At 33.5% G+C, this 21138-nt stretch overlaps 1 protein-coding gene across 1 annotated transcript in view; it reads right to left on the bottom strand.

The window, feature by feature from the left end:
• Positions 1–332: 332 nt before the first annotated feature.
• The window catches only part of cnot6l (CCR4-NOT transcription complex, subunit 6-like), a 29552-nt gene continuing 8746 nt past the window's right edge, over positions 333–21138 (bottom strand). Inside the window, exons 3-12 of the mRNA XM_061931682.1 lie at positions 13071–13257; positions 10792–10877; positions 10631–10720; positions 10502–10570; positions 10272–10429; positions 8463–8617; positions 6274–6425; positions 4366–4587; positions 4113–4303; positions 333–1110 (exon numbers count right to left, since the gene is read on the bottom strand). Of these exons, the coding sequence (XP_061787666.1) occupies positions 898–1110; positions 4113–4303; positions 4366–4587; positions 6274–6425; positions 8463–8617; positions 10272–10429; positions 10502–10570; positions 10631–10720; positions 10792–10877; positions 13071–13257 (1523 nt within the window). The 3' untranslated portion in view covers positions 333–897. The remainder of the gene's footprint in view (positions 1111–4112; positions 4304–4365; positions 4588–6273; positions 6426–8462; positions 8618–10271; positions 10430–10501; positions 10571–10630; positions 10721–10791; positions 10878–13070; positions 13258–21138) is intronic.

Raw genomic sequence — 21138 nt, 5'->3', positions numbered from 1 at the left:
AGGTTTAATTTTACACTGAAATTCTTAACACTGAAATAATCAAATTGATTTTTTTTTTGCACACAAACATTTTAACGCTGAATTTTTCACACATCATTGTTAAAACAAAAATGTTTCTAAATATTTATTTTGCACTGAATTTTTTAACATCATTTTTCACAATATTTTCTGCACTGAATTTGTTTACAGTGATTTTTTTTTTGTTACACTGAAGTTTTTATACACTAACTTTTTTTGCACTGAATATTTTAACAGAGTTTTTCCACACTAATTTTTTTTTACATTGAATTTCAAAACAGTATTTTAACAACATGAACTTTTAAACACAAAAATGTTGCTCACACATTTTTTTTTTATTCAATGAAATTGTCTGCATAAATTCACAAAATTCAAAGAAAAAAATTCAGTGTAAAAAAAAAAAACCAAAAGCTTTTTTAATAAGGACAGAAATGAATGAGTAAAATGTCAATGTTTGGATGGAAAATGAAAGAATGAAACAAATTCCATGAATAAGAATAAACCGTTGGACTTTTTTTTTTATTCGTCTAAAAATGCAGAAATATATTATAATTAAAGTATATTGATCATGATCAACCTGCTGATGTGTGTGTTCATAACCATTGGTGCTTTTATTGTGAAATACTCAATCTTAAAAAGTGCATCGTCCAAGCCAAACCAAAAGTTGTTCTGATGAAATATAATAATTGATGGTCACCATGGCAACGCTTGGTAGCAAACTTTATGAAGGAGAGAAAAATAAAAGAATATGAACGTTTAGACGGGAGGAGGGGCGTGGCTTGTGACTGGAGGGGGGCGTGGCATCCGGCTGGAGAAACTGTACACGGTCCCTTACAAAGCGCTTTTTAAAAAAAGGAGACGGGAGGGGGCGGGGCTTCACTACCTGTGCACGGGCGGGTGCAGGCCGTTGAGCGAGGGGGGGTCGAGCGGGCGCAGCTCCAGCTGTGCCAGCAGGGAGAAGTGGTCCGAGGGCACGTGGGGGTGCGGGCAGCCCGAGATCTTGTTGTCCGCCAGCCAGCCGGCGTCCAGCGGGCCCAGAAGGCCCAGAACGCTCATGCGGGTCCTCGTGAAAAAGATGTAGTCGATCACGCCCTGAGTGGGAAGGCCATCGAAATATCATGTTAGCATGGAGCTAATATGGCTATGCTAGTGTTGCTAGAAAAGCATGTTAAAATATTAAGTTAGCATGGAGCTAACATGGTGGTCAAATGTAGTGTTAGCATGTAGCTAAAGTAACGATGCCAGTGTTGCTAAACAAATATGGTGGTAAAACGTAGTGTTAGCATGTAGCTAAAGTAACGATGCTAGTGTTGCTAAACAAACATGGCGGTAAAATGTAGTGTTAGCATGTAGCTAAAGTAACCATGCTAGTGTTGCTAAACAAACATGATGGTCAAATGTAGTGTTAGCATGTAGCTAAAGTAACTATCTTAATGTTGCTGAACAAACATGATGGTCAAATGTAGTGTTAGCATGTAGCTAAAGTAACGATGCTAGTGTTGCTAAACAAACATGATGGTAAAATGTAGTGTTAGCATGTAGCTAAAGTAACGATGCCAGTGTTGCTAAAGAAATATGGTGGTAAAATGTAGTGTTAGCATGTAGCTAAAGTAACGATGCCAGTGTTGCTAAACAAATATGGTGGTAAAATGTAGTGTTAGCATGTAGCTAAAGTAACGATGCTAGTGTTGCTAAACAAACATGATGGTCAAATGTAGTGTTAGCATGTAGCTAAAGTAACAATGCTAGTGTTGCTAAACAAACATGATGGTCAAATGTAGTGTTAGCATGTAGCTAAAGTAACCATGCTCGTGTTGCTAAACAAATATGATGGTCAAATGTAGTGTTAGCATGTAGCTAAAGTAACTATCTTAATGTTGCTGAACAAACATGATGGTAAAATGTAGTGTTAGCATGTAGCTAAAGTGACGATGCTAGTGTTGATGAACAAACATGATGGTAAAATGTAGTGTTAGCATGTAGCTAAAGTAACAATGCTAGTGTTGCTAAACAAACATGATGGTAAAATGTCGTGTTAGCATGTAGCTAAAGTAACGATGCCAGTGTTGCTAAACAAATATGGTGGTAAAACGTAGTGTTAGCATGGAGCTAAAGTAACGATGCCAGTGTTGCTAAACAAATATGGCGGTAAAATGTAGTGTTAGCATGTAGCTAAAGTAACGATGCTAGTGTTGCTAAACAAACATGATGGTCAAATGTAGTGTTAGCATGTAGCTAAAGTTACGATGCTAGTGTTGCTAAACAAACACGATGGTCAAATGTAGTGTTAGCATGTAGCTAAAGTAACTATCTTAATGTTGCTGAACAAACATGATGGTCACCTTGAAGTCGTGGGTGTAGTTGGTGTAAGAGTGGTGTCCCACCTTGACATCGTGGGTGTAGTTGGTGTAAGAGTGGTGTCCCACCTTGAAGTCGTGGGTGTAGTTGGTGTAAGAGTGGTGTCCCACCTTGACATCGTGGGTGTAGTTGGTGTAAGAGTGGTGGCCCACCTTGAAGTCGTGGGTGTAGTTGGTGTAAGAGTGGTGTCCCACCTTGAAGTCGTGGGTGTAGTTGGTGTAAGAGTGGTGGCCCACCTTGAAGTCGTGGGTGTAGTTGGTGTAAGAGTGGTGGCCCACCTTGAAGTCGTGGGTGTAGTTGGTGTAAGAGTGGTGTCCCACCTTGAAGTCGTGGGTGTAGTTGGTGTAAGAGTGGTGTCCCACCTTGAAGTCGTGGGTGTAGTTGGTGTAAGAGTGGTGGCCCACCTTGAAGTCGTGGGTGTAGTTGGTGTAAGAGTGGTGGCCCACCTTGAAGTCGTGGGTGTAGTTGGTGTAAGAGTGGTGGCCCACCTTGAAGTCATGGGTGTAGTTGGTGTAAGAGTGGTGGCCCACCTTGAAGTCGTGGGTGTAGTTGGTGTAAGAGTGGTGTCCCACCTTGAAGTCGTGGGTGTAGTTGGTGTAAGAGTGGTGTCCCACCTTGAAGTCGTGGGTGTAGTTGGTGTAAGAGTGGTGTCCCACCTTGACATCGTGGGTGTAGTTGGTGTAAGAGTGGTGTCCCACCTTGAAGTCGTGGGTGTAGTTGGTGTAAGAGTGGTGTCCCACCTTGACATCGTGGGTGTAGTTGGTGTAAGAGTGGTGGCCCACCTTGAAGTCGTGGGTGTAGTTGGTGTAAGAGTGGTGTCCCACCTTGAAGTCGTGGGTGTAGTTGGTGTAAGAGTGGTGGCCCACCTTGAAGTCGTGGGTGTAGTTGGTGTAAGAGTGGTGGCCCACCTTGAAGTCGTGGGTGTAGTTGGTGTAAGAGTGGTGTCCCACCTTGAAGTCGTGGGTGTAGTTGGTGTAAGAGTGGTGTCCCACCTTGAAGTCGTGGGTGTAGTTGGTGTAAGAGTGGTGTCCCACCTTGAAGTCGTGGGTGTAGTTGGTGTAAGAGTGGTGGCCCACCTTGAAGTCGTGGGTGTAGTTGGTGTAAGAGTGGTGGCCCACCTTGAAGTCGTGGGTGTAGTTGGTGTAAGAGTGGTGGCCCACCTTGAAGTCGTGGGTGTAGTTGGTGTAAGAGTGGTGGCCCACCTTGAAGTCGTGGGTGTAGTTGGTGTAAGAGTGGTGGCCCACCTTGAAGTCGTGGGTGTAGTTGGTGTAAGAGTGGTGGCCCACCTTGAAGTCGTGGGTGTAGTTGGTGTAAGAGTGGTGGCCCACCTTGAAGTCATGGGTGTAGTTGGTGTAAGAGTGGTGGCCCACCTTGAAGTCGTGGGTGTAGTTGGTGTAAGAGTGGTGTCCCACCTTGAAGTCGTAGGTGTAAGAGTGGTGTCCCACCTTGAAGTCGTGGGTGTAAGAGTGGTGTCCCACCTTGAAGTCGTGGGTGTAAGAGTGGTGTCGCACCTTGAAGTCGTGGGTGTAGTTGGTGTAAGAGTGGTGGCCCACCTTGAAGTCATGGGTGTAGTTGGTGTAAGAGTGGTGGCCCACCTTGAAGTCGTGGGTGTAGTTGGTGTAAGAGTGGTGTCCCACCTTGAAGTCGTAGGTGTAAGAGTGGTGTCCCACCTTGAAGTCGTGGGTGTAAGAGTGGTGTCCCACCTTGAAGTCGTGGGTGTAAGAGTGGTGTCGCACCTTGAAGTCGTGGGTGTAGTTGGTGTAAGGCATGAGTCCGCCCTGGTAGGCACTCTTGAGCTGGAAGCTGTGTGTGATGCTTCCATTGTTGGCGTTGCAACTGAAGTTACTGAGACATTCGCTGTAGCGCAGCTCCTTGAAGTCCTTGTGGTTGTCGGCCACGCCCCCGTTGCTCAGGTACTCCACCACACCTGTGGGGGCGGGGCGGGGCAGGGTTAGCGGGAGGACGGAAGGGGAAGGAGGCGGGGCCTACCGGAGTCGGGCAGCGAGTTGAGGTCGGCGCACAGGACGATGGGGATGGCGGCGGGGTCAGAGGTCGGCGAGGCGGGGTCCGCGGAGGCCGACGCCCCCTCGGCGATGCTCTTCAGCTCGGACAGGAACATCATGGTCTGGATCAGCTTGACGTCAGAGTACTCAGGGTCCCAGTGCATGTGGGCGTTGGCCACCAGGAGCAGCTGACGCTCCGCCTTCAAACCTGCAAACACAATCATCACTCACAACTTGAAGGAGAAGGAGAAGAAGTAGCAGAGGGAGAAGGACAAGGAGAAGCAGGAGAGTCAGAAGAAGAAGAAGAACAGTAAGAAGAAGAGCAAGGAAAAGAAGTCAAAAGAAGAGTGACAAAAACTATAAGTAAAAGAGTCGGAAGAAAAGTTGAACGAAGAGCAAGAAGAAGAGTCAGAAGAAAAACAAGAAAACGAGCAAGAAGTGGAAGAAGAAAAAGAGGAAAAAGGAGAAGAAAAAGTAGAAAAAGAAGGAGAAGAAACAGCACAAGGACAAGAACAAGAACAAAAACAACAACAAGGAGAAGAAAAAGTAGAAGAAGACAGAAGAAGAACAACAACAACAATAAGAACAAGGAGAAGAACAAAGAGAAGAACACGAAGAAGAAGAAGGAGAAAAAGAACAAGAAGCAGAAGATGAAGAACAAGGAGAAAACAAGTAGAAGAACAAGGAGAAGAAAAAAGTAAAAGAACAAGAAGAGGAAGAAGAAGAAGAAGAAAAAGAAAAAGAAGAAGAAGAAGAAGAAGAAGAAGAAGAAGAAAAGGTAGAAGAAGGGGAAGAACAAGAATAGGAACAAGGAGAAGAACAAAAAGAAGAAGAAGGAGAAAATGAACAAGGAGAAGAAGCTGAAGAACAAGGAGGGAAACAAGTAGAAGAACAAGAAGAAGAAAAAAAGAACAAGAAGAAAAGGAAGAAGAAGAAGAAAAGGAAGAAGAAGAAGAAGAAGAAGAAGGGGGAAGAAGAACAAGGAGAACAAGAAGAGGGAAGAAGAACAAGGAGAAGAAGAAGAAGAAAAAAGAATAAGAAAAGAAAGAAGAAGTAGAAGAACAAGGAAAAGAAGAAGAAGAAGGAGAAGAGAAGAAGAAGAACAAGGAGAAGAGGGAAGAAGAACAAGAAGGACAAGAAGAATTGGAAGAAGCAGAAGTAGAAGAACAAGAAGAAGAAGAGGGAAGAAGAACAAGGAGAAGAACAAGGAGGAGAAGAAGAAGAAGAAGAACAAGGAGAAGAAAAAGTAGAAGAACAAAGAGATGAAGAAGAACAAGAAGAATAAGAAGAAGAACAAGGAGAAGAAAAAGTAGAAGAAGAACAAGAATAAGAAGGAGAAAAAGAACAAGGAGGGAAAAAATAGATGAACAAGGAGAAGAAAAAGAAGAAAAGAAGAAGAAGAAGAAGAAGAAGAGGGAAGAAGAACAAGGAGAAGAAGAAAAAGAAGACGAAGAAGTAGAAGAACAAGGAGGAGAAGAAGAAGAAGAAGAACAAGGAGAAGAAAAAGTAGAAGAACAAAGAGATGAAGAAGAACAAGAAGAATAAGAAGAAGAAGAACAAGGAGAAGAAAAAGTAGAAGAAGAACAAGAATAAGAAGGAGAAAAAGAAAAAGAACAAGGAGGGAAAAAATAGATGAACAAGGAGAAGAAAAAGAAGAACAAGAAGAAGAGGAAGAAGAAGAACAAGGAGAAGAACAAGAAGAAAAAGAACAAGGAGAAGAAAAAGTAGAAGAAGAATAAAAAAAAGGAGAACTAGAAGAAGAATAAAAGAAGGAGAACAAGGAGAAGCAGAAGAAAAAGAATGAGAAAACAGTAGAAGAACAAGAACAAGGAGAAGGAGAAGAAGAAGAAGAAGAAGAAGAAGAAGAAGGAGAAGAGCAAGAAGTTGTCCTCACCACCAGAGAAGAGGTGGTTGTTGAGTTGGAGCAGCACGGCCACACCAATGTTGTCCTTGGTCATGACTCTGTTCAACATCACCTCTGACCCTTCACAGTTGGCCATGGCCACCTGGTTGAACTCCACCGTGTGTTTCTGCACCAGACTGAACCTGAAAGTAGACCTCACAGTCATGGTTTCTGCACCAAACTGAACCTGCAAGTATACATCCTCACAGTCATGGTTTCTGCACCAAACTGAACCTGCAAGTAGACCTCACAGTCATGGTTTCTGCACCAGACTGAACCTGCATGTATACATCCTCACATTCATGGTTTCTGCACCAGACTGAACCTGCAAGTAGACCTCACAGTCATGGTTTCTGCACCAAACTGAACCTGCAAGTCAACATCCTCACAGTCATGGTTTCTGCACCAGACTGAACCTGCAAGTAGACCTCACAGTCATGGTTTCTGCACCAGACTGAACCTGCAAGTAGACCTCACATTCATGGTTTCTGCACCAGACTGAACCTGCAAGTCAACATCCTCACAGTCATGGTTTCTGCACCAGACTGAACCTGCAAGTAGACCTCACAGTCATGGTTTCTGCACCAGACTGAACCTGCAAGTCAACATCCTCACAGTCATGGTTTCTGCACCAGACTGAACCTGCAAGTAGACCTCACATTCATGGTTTCTGCACCAGACTGAACCTGCAAGTATACATCCTCACAGTCATGGTTTCTGCACCAAACTGAACCTGCAAGTCAACCTCCTCACATTCATGGTTTCTGCACCAAACTGAACCTGCAAGTCAACATCCTCACAGTCATGGTTTCTGCACCAGACTGAACCTGCAAGTATACATCCTCACAGTCATGGTTTCTGCACCAGACTGAACCCGCAAGTCAACCTCCTCACATTCTTGGTTTCTGCACCAAACTGAACCTGCAAGTCAACATCCTCACAGTCATGGTTTCTGCACCAGACTGAACCTGCAAGTATACATCCTCACATTCATGGTTTCTGCACCAGACTGAACCTTCAAGTCAACATCCTCACATTCATGGTTTCTGCACCAGACTGAACCTTCAAGTCAACATCCTCACATTCATGGTTTCTGCACCAGACTGAACCTTCAAGTCAACATCCTCACATTCAACATCTGTCAAGTCATGTGTGGACCACTGATAAGTACTTGAATTTAATACATTTAATTCTAGATAAATACTTTAATTTAATTCAAGATAAATACTTAAATTTAATACATTTAATTCAAGATAAATATTTTAATTTAATACACTTAATTCAAGATAAGTACTTTAATTTAATACATTTAATTCAAGATAAGTACTTTAATTTAATACATTCAATTCAGATAAATACTTTAATTTAATTCAGATAAATACTTAAATTCAATACATTTAATTCAAGATAAATGCTTTAATTTAATACATTTAATTCAGTTAAATACTTGAATTTAATACATTTAATTCAAGATAAATACTTGAATTTAATACATTTAATTCAAGATAAATACTTGAATTCAATACATTTAATTCAAGATAAATACTTGAATTTAATACATTTAATTCAAGATAAATACTTGAATTCAATACATTTAATTCAAGATAAATATTTTAATTTAATACATTTCATTCAAGACAAATATTTTAATTGAATACCTTTAATTCAAGATAAATATTTTAATTTAATTCAAGATAAATACTTGAATTTAACACATTTAATTCAAGATAAATATTTTAATTTAATTCAAGATAAATACTTGAATTTAATACCTTTAATTCAGATACTTTAATTCAATAGATTTAATTCAAGAGAAATATTTTAATTTAATACATTTAATTCAGATAAATACATTAATTTAATACCTTTAATTCAAGATAAATACTTGAATTTAATACATTTAATTCAAAATAAATACTTGAATTTAATACATCTAATTCAAGATAAATACTTGAATTTAATACATTTAATTCAAGATAAATACTTGAATTTAATTCAGATAAATACTTAAATTTAATACATTTAATTCAAGATAAATACTTACATTTAATACGTTTAATTCAAGATAAATACTTGAATTCAATACATTTAATTCAAGATAAATACTTTAATTCAATACATTTATTTCAAGATAAATAAAAATAAGGAATCTAACAACAAGTGAGGAAGTGCAAACTGACTTCTCCGTCTTGAAGAAAACTGCACATCCGTCCACGTGTTTCCTCTCCTGCTCCGACACCAGCTTGGCTCGAGACTTTGGGCAGAAGTATCCGTCGTAGCCGCGCTCCTTCAGAGTCTCCAGGAACAAGGAGTAGTACTGCTCCGTCTCCACCTCCTGCTTTGCAACAACATTGTCATCTTAGGGACGTCTTCCTAGTCACCTCAACCTCCAAAGCCCCAAGATTTCAACAATTTAGCATGCTAACACTTAGCATGTGTTGTTTACCGAGTTATATTGCGCCGAAATGTACGGCGGCCAAATTGGCGAAAATAATTAGCATATATAGCAATGTTACCATGTTTACAGTTTGCATGTGTCACATAAAGTTATGTGACGACAAAATTATCTCAAAAAGTTAGCACGCTAATGTTAGCATGCTAACAATTAACATGTGTTAATTACCAAGTTATATGACTCTGATGTGTACAGCTGAAAAATGAGCATGCCAATGATAGCATACTAACAGTTAGCACATACTATTTACCAAGTTAAATTGCTTCGACGTGTACGGTGGCAAAATTGGCTAAAATAGTTAGCATGCTAATGTTATCATGTGTCACGTAACAAGTTATATGACTGAGGTGTACGCCGACAAAATTATCTGAAAAAGTGAACTTGCTAACAATTAACGCGTGTTAATTACCAAGTTAAATGACTCTGATGTGTGCAGCTGAAAAAAAATAGCTAAAAAAGCTAGCACGGCAATGATAGCATGCTACCAGTTAGCATGTGTTATTTACCAAGTAATATTGGTCCGAGGTGTACAGTGGCAAAATTGGCTAAAATAGTTAGCATGCTAATATTTTAACGTTTACAGTTGGCATGTGTCACGTAACAAGTTATATGACTGAGGTGTACGGCGACAAAATTATCTGGGAAAATTTTTGCACGTTAATATTAGCATGTTATAGGACTCTGAGGTGTACAGCTGAAAAATTAGCTCAAAAAGTTAGCACGCCAATGATAGCACGCTAACACTTAGCATGTGTAAGTTATATTGCTCCGAGGTGTACGGTGACGAAATTGGCTAAAATAATTAGCATGCTACTCTTAGCATGCTAACATTATCATGTTTACAGTTGGCGTTTGTCACGCAACAAGCTATATGACTCCGAGGTACACGGCAGCAAAACTGGCTAAAACATTCAGCATGCTACTCTTAGCATGCTAACATTATCGCGTTTACAGTTAGCATGTGTCATGTAACAAGTTGTATGACTCCGAGATGCACGGCGACAAAGTTAGCTAAAAAAAGTTACCACGCTAATTTTAGCATGCTAACAATTAATGTGTTAATCACCGAGTTGATAATTTTCTGTTTACAGTTAGCATGTGTCATGTAACAAGTATTTGTATGGCGGCGAAATTGGCAAAAAAAAATTAACACGGTAATGTTAGCATGCTAACAATTAACATGTGTTAATCATCGAGTTATATGAGGTGTACTGCTAAAAAATTGGCTTGAGAAGCTAACACGCTAATGTTAGCTGGCATCAAGTATCAAAATACGACGGATGTGTATACGTACAAAATTAAAGAACGCTAGCATATTAACGTCAGAATGCTAACAGGCATCCTTCGTCAAGTAAAACATTTTTTGACGCTACTCCGACAAAATAAGCTAGCATGCTAATATCTAAATGCTAATACAAATTAGCTACGGGTCGCAAATGAGCTATAAAAAAAAAAAAAAAACATGCTATGCTAACATGCCAACAATAGCACGCCTACAGTTAGCGTTAATGAAATACCAAAATATGAGTTGCACCTGTAGACTGATGATGTCGGCGTCGCAGTTGTTGATCTCCTCCATGATGCCTTTCTTGCGGTACTCCCAGGTGAGCGCCCAGGTGGGACAGTAGCCGTAGAGCTGCCGCGTGGCGTACTTGTCGCACAGCACGTTGTAGCACATGACGGTGAAGGCCGCTACGGGCAGGAAGGGGCGACGTCACACACGCTAGGGGGGGCACCGGGAAGTTAGCGAGACGACGCACGCACCTGTGGAGACCACCTGGTCCCGTTCTTGAAGCGTGATCCACGGTCTTTGCGGGAGCTGCTCCGGGTGCACTGTCGACACAAAAGCATGGTTAGCGCTCGCGTGGTAGCGTCCTCGCTAACCGAGCCTACCCGCTAGATGGTCCAGCATGTGGTTTAAAAGCTTCCTGGTTCCGTCCGCTTCCTGGTACAAGTTGAGGATGTCTTGGGACAAAGGGTTTCCTATCAGGTGGGAAAAAAAAGCATAGTTAGCACAATTGCACAAAAAAATATCACTTTAGGACCAGACTGACCTTTCAGGCCGAGTGTTTGCAGCTGGAAAAGCTTCCCGAGTTCGTAAGGCAGCACACGTAAAAGGTTGTTGTTTAAAAGCAGTTCCCTGCAACACATCACGTCGACCAGGAAGAGAAAGTTCAACTCAAATGCTAACAGTTAGCACGCTGGCTAAATGAGCTAGGAAAGCTAGCATGGTAACAGTGCTATGTGATTAGCTAACAATAGCATGCTTAGGGTTAGCATTGGGGAAAGACCAAAATATATGAGGTAAATGTGTTAAATTAGCTAAAAAAAATGTTTAAAAGCTAGCATGCTAATGTTAGCATGCTTAAAAAGTAACTCGCATGCGTCAAGTACCAAAGAAAAATGACTATTATGTACAATATATACCTGAAAAAAAATGTTTTAAATGATAGCATGGTCATGTTAGCATACATCAAGTAGCAAAATATGATATCTGTAAAATTTGCTAAAAAAAAAAGTTGTCAAGTGACACAATATTTGGGGCTGAGGTATCATCTAACAATAGAATGCTAACAATAGCATGCCTACAGGTAACATTAATGAAATACCAAAATATATGACACTGAGGTAAATTAGCTAAACAAGAGCTAGCATGCTAATACTGACTGTAGCATGCTAAAATGCTAACTGTAGTGTGCACACGTAAAAGGTTGTTGTTTAAAAGCAGTTCCGTCCAACACATCACGTCGACCAGGAAGAGAAAGTTCAACTCAAATGCTAACAGTTAGCACGCTGGCTAAATGAGCTAGAAAAGCTAGCATGGTAACAGTGCTATGTGATTAGCTAACAATAGCATGCTTAGGGTTAGCATTGGGGAAAGACCAAAATATATGACATTGAGGTAAATGAGTTAAATTAGCTAAAAAGAAATGTTTAAAAGCTAGCATGCTAATGTTAGCATGCTTAAAAAGTAACTCGCATGCGTCAAGTACCAAAGAAAAATTACTATTATATACGATGTATACCTGAAAAAAAATGTTTTAAATGATAGCATGGTCATGTTAGCATACATCAAGTAGCAAAATATGATATCTGTAAAATTTGCTAACAAAAAAAAAGTTAGCCTACTAACTAACATAAGCATGCTAACACGTAGCAGTTGTCAAGTGACACAATATTTGGGGCTGAGGTATCATCTAACAATAGAATGCTAACAATAGCATGCCTACAGGTAACATTAATGAAATACCAAAATATATGACACTGAGGTAAATTAGCTAAACAAGAGCTAGCATGCTAATACTGACTGTAGCATGCTAAAATACTAACTGTAGTGTGCGTCAAGTACCAAAATATATTACTCTGCGACGTCTACCTGAAAAATTTGTTTAAAAATGTTAGCATACGTCAAGTAGCAAAAATATGACACTGGTGTATATCTATAAAATCAGTTTAAAAAAACTAGCCTACTAACATTAACATGCTAACAGGTAGCAGTTGTCAAGTAACAAAACATTTGATGTTGGTGTATACTAAAAAAAACAGCTATCATCTAACATTACAATGCTAAAATGCAAACAGTTAACATTAATGAAATACCAAAATATATGACACAGAGCTAAATTAGCTTAACAAAAAGCTAGCATTCTAAAGTTAGCATGCTAAAATACTAACCATAGCATACGTGAAGTACCAAAATATATAACTCTGCGAAGTATACTTGAAAATTTGTTTAAAATGCTAGCATACATCAAGTAGCAAAATATGACTGACCTATAAAATGTGTCTAAAAAGATAGCCTACTAACTAACATTAGCATGCTAACAGGTAGCAGTTGTCAAATAACAAAATATTTGGCGCTGAGGTGTATATCTTAATTTGCAAAAAAAAGATGTCATCCAACATTACAATGCTAACATGCTAACAACAGCAAGCGTATGGTTAGCATTGGTGAAATACCAAAATATATGACACTGACGTAAATTAGCTAGAAAATAAAGCTAGCATGCTAATGTTGGCATGCTTAAAAAGTAACCTGCATGTGTCAAGTATCGAAATATATTACTCTGCGATGTACACCCGGGAGATTTGTTTAAAATGTTAGCATGCTAACGTTAGCACACATCTAGTAGCAAAATATGACTCAGGTGTGTACCTATAAAATGTATTTAAAAAAGCTAGTGTAAACAAAGTGTTTCTACTCTAATTGTTTGACCGTAACATTGCGGTTTCTGGAGGTGTTGAAATGGCCATGTAAAAGGGCTAATGCTAATGGTAGCCCGTCTATGGCAAATCCAGTGCCAATTAGCACGAAGCTAACAGGAAAGCCCACCTGAGAGAGACCATGTTGCCCAGCTCGGCCGGCAGACTGCGGAGCTTGTTGGACGACAGGTTCAGGTAGACCAGGTGGGGCAGCTTGGCGATGTCCGGCGGGAGGCGGCTCAGGTTGTTGTCGTTGATGTGCAGCGCCGTCAGGTGGGTGAGCGTCCACAGCGAGCTGCTCAGACTCCGCACGCGCCCTGCGGGGTGAAGGGAGAGGGGGCGGGACAAAGAGTTTGGAAAAAGTCACGGACCCTAAACTTTAGCATCAAACAAAACAAGTAAATGTGTCCATTTTATTCATTTTTAAATACTAAATACTGCTATCATGTGTGCTTGACAAGAAAAAGGCCAATACGGATATCGATTATGGGGTTATATTTTAGAAACACTAAATACTGGTATCAAAAATAAAAATATTAATACATTTAAAAAAGGCCAATATTGATTATTTCATCATTATTATAATAAAAAGGTGATGCCAGTATCCATTATTGTATTATATTTTATAAATACTAAATAGTGGTATCATATGTGTATATATTGTATCTGCTGATGTAGTTATGTTGTGGTTGTAAAAAAATAAAAAATAAAAATAAAAAGGCCAATACCATTTTATTATTTTGGAAATACTGGTATCATGTGTACATATTATATCTGCTAATGGACAAAAAAAATATATATATTTTTTTTTTTTTTTTTTTTAAAGAAGCCGATACCGATATTGATTATTTTATTATATTTCATAAATACTAAATAGTGGTATCATATGTGTATATATTGCATCTGCTGATGTAGTTCTGTTGTGGTTGTAAAAAAAAAAAAAGACTGATATCAATATTGATTATTTTATTATTATTTTGGAAATACAGGTATCATGTGTACATATTGTATCTGCTACTAGAAAAAAATATATTAATTTTTTTCAAAAATGCCGATACCAACATCAATTAGTTATTATTTTAGAAATACCAAATACTGGTATCATATGTGTATCTTCTAATGGAAAAAATATATATAATTTTATTTTTATTTGTATTTTTTTAAAGAGGCCGATACCGATATTATTTTATTATATTTTAGAAATACTAAATACTGGTATCATATGTGCATATATTGTATCTTCTAATGGGAAAATAGATATCATTTTCTTTTGTTTAAAAAGGCCGATACTGATATTTATTATTGTATTATATTTTATAAATACTAAATAGTGGTATCATATGTGTATGTATTGTATCTGCTGATGTAGTTCTGTTGTGGTTTTAAAAAAATAATAATAAAAAAATAAAAAAAGACTAATATAAATATTGATTATTTTATTATTATTTTGGAAATACCGGTATCATGTGTACATATTGTATCTGCTACTAGAAAAAAAAATATTAATTTTTTTCAAAAATCCGATACCAACATTAATTAGTTATTATTTTAGAAATACCAAATACTGGTATCATATGTTTATATATTGTATCTTCTAATGGAAAAAATATATATCATTTTATTTTATTTTTTATTTTTTTGAGAGGCCGATACCGATATTATTTTATTATATTTTAGAAATACTAAATACTGGCATCATATGTGCATATATTGTATCTTCTAATGGAAAAATATACATCATTTTCTTTTGTTTAAAAAGGCCGATACCGATATTTATTATTGTATTATATTTTAGAAATACTAAATAGTGGTATCATATGTGTATGTATTGTATCTGCTGATGTAGTTCTGTTGTGGTTGTAAAAAAAAAAAAAAGAATTAAAAAAAAAGACTGATATCAATATTGATTATTATCATGTGTACATATTGTATCTGCTACTAGAAAAAAATATATTAATTTTTTTCAAAAAAGCCGATACCAACATCAATTAGTTATTATTTTAGAAATACCAAATACCGGTATCATATGTTTATATATTGTATCTTCTAATGGAAAACATACATATAATTTTATTTTTATTTTATTTTTTTTAAAGAGGCCGATACCGATATTATTTTATTATATTTTAGAAATACTAAATACTGGTATCATATGTGCATATATTGTATCTTCTAATGGAAAAATAGATATAATTTTCTTTTGTTTAAAAAGGCCGATACTGATATTTATTATTCTATTATATTTTATAAATACTAAATAGTGGTATCATATGTGTATGTATTGTATCTGCTGATGTAGTTCTGTTGTGGTTGTAAAAAAATAAATAAAAATAAAAAAGCCGATACCAATATTGATTATTTTATTATTTTGGAAATACTGGTATCATGTGTACATATTGTATCTGCTACTAGAAAAAAATATATAAATTTTTTTCAAAAATCCGATACCAACATTAATTAGTTATTATTTTAGAAATACCAAATACTGGTATCATATGAGTATATATCGTATCTTCTAATGGAAAAAATATATATAATTTTATTATTATTTTTTTGAGAGAGAGGCCGATACCGATATTATTTTATTATATTTTAGAAATACTAAATACTGGTATCATATGTGCATATATTGTATCTTCTAATGGAAAAATAGATGATATTTTCCTTTGTTTAAAAAGGCTGATACCGATATTTATTATTGTATTATATTTTAGAAATACTAAATAGTGGTATCATATGTGTATATATTGTATCTGCTGATGTAGTTATGTTGTGGTTGTAAAAAAATAAAAAATAAAAATAAAAAGGCCAATACCATTTTATTATTTTGGAAATACTGGTATCATATTATATCTGCTAATGGACAAAAAATATATATTTTTTTTAATTTTTTTTTTAAAGAAGCCGATACCGATATTGATTATTTTATTATATTTCAGAAATACTAAATAGTGGTATCATATGTGTATATATTGTATCTGCTGATGTAGTTCTGTTGTGGTTGTAAAAAAAAAAAAAAAAATTAAAAATTAAGAATGACTGATATCAATATTGATTATTTTATTATTTTTTTGGAAATACCGGTATCATGTGTACATATTGTATCTGCTACTAGAAAAAAATATATTAATTTTTTTCAAAAATCCGATACCAACATTAATTAGTTATTATTTTAGAAATACCAAATACTGGTATCATATGTGTATCTTCTAATGGAAAAAATATATATAATTTTATTTTTATTTTATTTTTTTTAAAGAGGCCGATACCGATATTATTTTATTATATTTTAGAAATACTAAATACTGGTATCATATGTGCATATATTGTATCTTCTAATGGGAAAATAGATATTTTCTTTTGTTTAAAAAGGCCGATACTGATATTTATTATTGTATTATATTTTAGAAATACTAAATAGTGGTATCATATGTGTATGTATTGTATCTGCTGATGTAGTTCTGTTGTGGTTGTTTAAAAAAAAATAAAAAATGTAAAAAAATAAAAAGCCAATATTGATTATTTTATTATTTTAGAAATACTGGTATCATGTGTACATATTGTATCTGCTACTAGAAAAAATATATAATTTTTTTTCCAAAAAGACGATACCGACATCAATTAGTTATTATTTTAGAAATACCAAATACTGGTATCATATGTGCATATATTGTATCTTCTAATGGAAAAATAGATATCATTTTATTTTGTTTAAAAAGTCCGATACTGATATTTATTATTGTATTATATTTTATAAATACTAAATAGTGGTATCATATGTGTATGTATTGTATCTGCTGATGTAGTTCTGTTGTGGTTGTAAAAAAAAAAGAAGAAAAAAAAGACTGATATCAATATTGATTATTTTATTATTTTTTTGGAAATACTGGTATCATGTGTACATATTGTATCTGCTACTAGAAAAAAATATATTAATTTTTTTCAAAAAAGCCGATACCAACATCAATTAGTTATTATTTTAGAAATACCAAATACTGGTATCATATGTGTATATATTGTATCTTCTAATGGAAAAAATATATATAATTTTATTTTTTTATTTTATTTTTTAAAGAGGCCGATACCGATATTATTTTATTATATTTTAGAAATCCTAAATACTGGTATCATTTGTGCATATATTGTATCTTCTCATGGAAAAATAAATATCATTTTCTTTTGTTTAAAAAGGCCGATACTGATATTTATTATTGTATTATATTTTATAAATACTAAATAGTGGTATCATATGTGTATGTATTGTATCTGCTGATGTAGTTCTGTTGTGGTTGTAAAAAAATAAAAAATAAAATAAAATAAAATAAAAAAATAAAATAAAAAAAAATAAGCCGATACCAATATTGATTATTTTATTATTTTGGAAATACTGGTATCATGTGTACATATTGTATCTGCTACTAGAAAAAATATATCATTTTTTTTCCAAAAAGACGATACCAACATCAATTAGTTATTATTTTAGAAATACCAAATACTGGTATTATATGTGTATATACTGTATCTTCTAATGGAAAAATTATATATATTTTTATTTTTTTATTTTTTTAAAGAAGCTGATACTGATATTGATTATTTTATTATATTTTAGGAATACTAAATACTGGTATCATATGTGTATATATTGTATCTGCTGGTGTAGTTATGTTGTGGTTGTAAAAAATAAATAAATGTAAAAAAGCCGATACCGGTGTACATATTGTATCTGCTACTAGAAAAAATATATAATTTTTTTTTCCAAAAAGACGATACCGACATCAATTAGTTATTATTTTAGAAATACCAAATACCGGTATCATATGTGTATATATTGTATCTTCTAATGGAAAAAATTTATATAATTTTATTTTTATTTTTATTTTTTTAAAGAGGCCGATACCGATATTTTTTTATTATATTTTAGAAATACTAAATACTGGTATCATATGTGCATATATTGTATCTTCTAATGGGAAAATAGATATCATTTTCTTTTGTTTAAAAAGGCCGATACCGATATTTATTATTGTATTATATTTTAGAAATACTAAATAGTGGTATCATATGTGTATATATTGTATCTGCTGATGTAGTTCTGTTGTGGTTGTAAAAAAAATAATAATAATAAATAAAAAATGACTGATATCAATATTGATTATTTTATTATTATTTTGGAAATACCGGTATCATGTGTACATATTGTATCTGCTACTAGAAAAAAATATATTAATGTTTTTCAAAAAAGCCGATACCAACATCAATTAGTTATTATTTTAGAAATACCAAATACCGGTATCATATGTGTATATATTGTATCTTCTAATGGAAAAAATACATATAATTTTATTTTTATTTTTTTAAAGAGGCCGATACCGATATTTTATTATATTTTAGAAATACTAAATACTGGTATCATATGTGCATATATTGTATCTTCTAATGGAAAAATAGATATCATTTTCTTTTGTTTAAAAAGGCCGATACTGATATTTATTATTGTATTATATTTTATAAATACTAAATAGTGGTATCATATGTGTATATATTGTATCTGCTGATGTAGTTCTGTTGTGGTTGTAAAAAAAAAAAAAAAAAAAAAGCCGATACCAATATTGATTATTTTATTATTTTGGAAATACCGGTATCATGTGTACATATTGTATCTGCTACTAGAAAAAAATATATTATTTTTTTTCAAAAAAGCCGATACCAACATCAATTAGTTATTATTTTAGAAATACCAAATATCGGTATCATATGTGTATATATTGTATCTTCTAATGGAAAAAAATATATATAATTTTATTTTATTTTTATTTTTTTTAAAGAGGCCGATACCGATATTATTTTATTATATTTTAGAAATACTAAATACTGGTATCATATGTGCATATATTGAATCTTCTAATGGAAAAATAGATATCATTTTCTTTTGTTTAAAAAGGCCGATACTGATATTTATTATTGTATTATATTTTATAAATACTAAATAGTGGTATCATATGTGTATATATTGTATCTGCTGATGTAGTTCTGTTGTGGTTGTAAAAAAAAAAAAAAAAAAAAAGCCGATACCAATATTGATTATTTTATTATTTTGGAAATACCGGTATCATGTGTACATATTGTATCTGCTACTAGAAAAAAATATATTATTTTTTTTCAAAAAAGCCGATACCAACATCAATTAGTTATTATTTTAGAAATACCAAATATCGGTATCATATGTGTATATATTGTATCTTCTAATGGAAAAAAATATATATAATTTTATTTTATTTTTATTTTTTTTAAAGAGGCCGATACCGATATTATTTTATTATATTTTAGAAATACTAAATACTGGTATCATATGTGCATATATTGAATCTTCTAATGGAAAAATAGATATCATTTTCTTTTGTTTAAAAAGGCCGATACTGATATTTATTATTGTATTATATTTTATAAATACTAAATAGTGGTATCATATGTGTATGTATTGTATCTGCTGATGTAGTTCTGTTGTGGTTGTAAAAAATAAAAATAAAAAATAAATAAAAAAGCCGATACCAATATTGATTATTTTATTATTTTGGAAATACTGGTATCATGTGTACATATTGTATCTGCTACTAGAAAAAATATATAATTTTTTTTCCAAAAAGACGATACCGACATCAATTAGTTATTATTTTAGAAATATTAAATACTGGTATCATATGTGTATATATTGTATCTTCTAATGGAAAAAATTTATAAATTTATTTTTATTTTTTTTGTTTGTTTGTTTGTTTTTTTAAAGAAGCCGATACTGATATTGATTATTTTATTATATTTTAGGAATACTAAATACTGGTATCATATGTGTATATATTGTATCTGCTGGTGTAGTTATGTTGTGGTTGTAAAAAATAAATAAATGTAAAAAAGCCGATACCGGTATCGATTATTTTAGTATTATTTTAGAAATACTAAATACGGTTATCACATGTGTATATATTGTATCTGCTGATGTAGTTTTGTTGTGGCTGTAAAAAGAAAGCTAATATTATCTTATTATATTATAGAAATGCTAAATACTGGTATCATAAATGTGTATATATTGTATCTGCTAATGGGAAAAAAAAAAAAAATATATATATATATATATATATATATATATATATATATATATATATATTTATATTTTTTTTTTTAAAGGCTGATACCGATATTGATTATTGTATTATTTTAGAAATACTAAATAGTGGTATCATGTGTATATATTGTATCTGCTGATGTAGTTTTGTTGCAGTTGTAAAAAATGTATTTGAAAAAAAGGCCGATACTGTTAATTATTTTATTATATATAGAAATACTAAATGCTCATATCGTATCTGCCGATGTAGTTCTGTTGTAGTTGTAAAAATAAAAACAAAAAAAAGGGAAAAAAAGGCAGATAAAGATATTGATTATTGTATTATTATTTTAGAAATACTAAATACTGGTATCATATGTGTATATATTGTATCTGCTACTGGAAAAAAATATATAAATATTTGTTTAAAAAGGCCGATACCAATATAAATTAAGTTATTATTTTAGAGATACTAAATACTATAAAAATAATATATATTGTATCTGCTGATGTAGTTCTGTTGTAGTTGTTTAAAAATAATAAAAAATAAAATAAAATAAAAAAATCTGATATTGACTATTTTATTACCGGTATTGGTTATTTTATTATTATTTTGGAAATACTAAATACTGTTATCACATGTATTGTATCTGCTACTGGAAAACATATATACTTTTTTTTTTTTTTTTTTTTTTTTAAAGGCCGATACCTATATAGATCTTTTTTTTAGAAATACTAAATAGTGGTATCACATGTGTATATATTGTATCTGCTACTTGAAAAAAATATATAAATATTTTTTAAAAAGGCCGATACCGATATAAATTAAGTTATTATTTTAGAGATACTAAATACTGGTATCACATGTGTATATATTGTATCTGCTGATGTAGTTCTGTTGTAGTTGTTTAAAAAAATAAAATTAAAATAAAAAAATAATTTAAAAAAAGGCTGAAAGACTATTTTATTACATTTTCATATGTGCATGTATTGTATCTGCTGATGTAGTTACGTTGTACTTGTTTAAAAAATAAATAAATAAATAAAGGCCGATATTGGTATTGGCTATTTTAATATTATTTTGGAAATACTAAAAACTGTT

The sequence above is a fragment of the Nerophis lumbriciformis genome, linkage group LG03 (genome assembly GCF_033978685.3).
Source record: "Nerophis lumbriciformis linkage group LG03, RoL_Nlum_v2.1, whole genome shotgun sequence".
NCBI classification, from domain to species: Eukaryota; Metazoa; Chordata; class Actinopteri; order Syngnathiformes; family Syngnathidae; genus Nerophis; species Nerophis lumbriciformis.
This window is presented reverse-complemented; position numbering and strand designations above follow the sequence as displayed.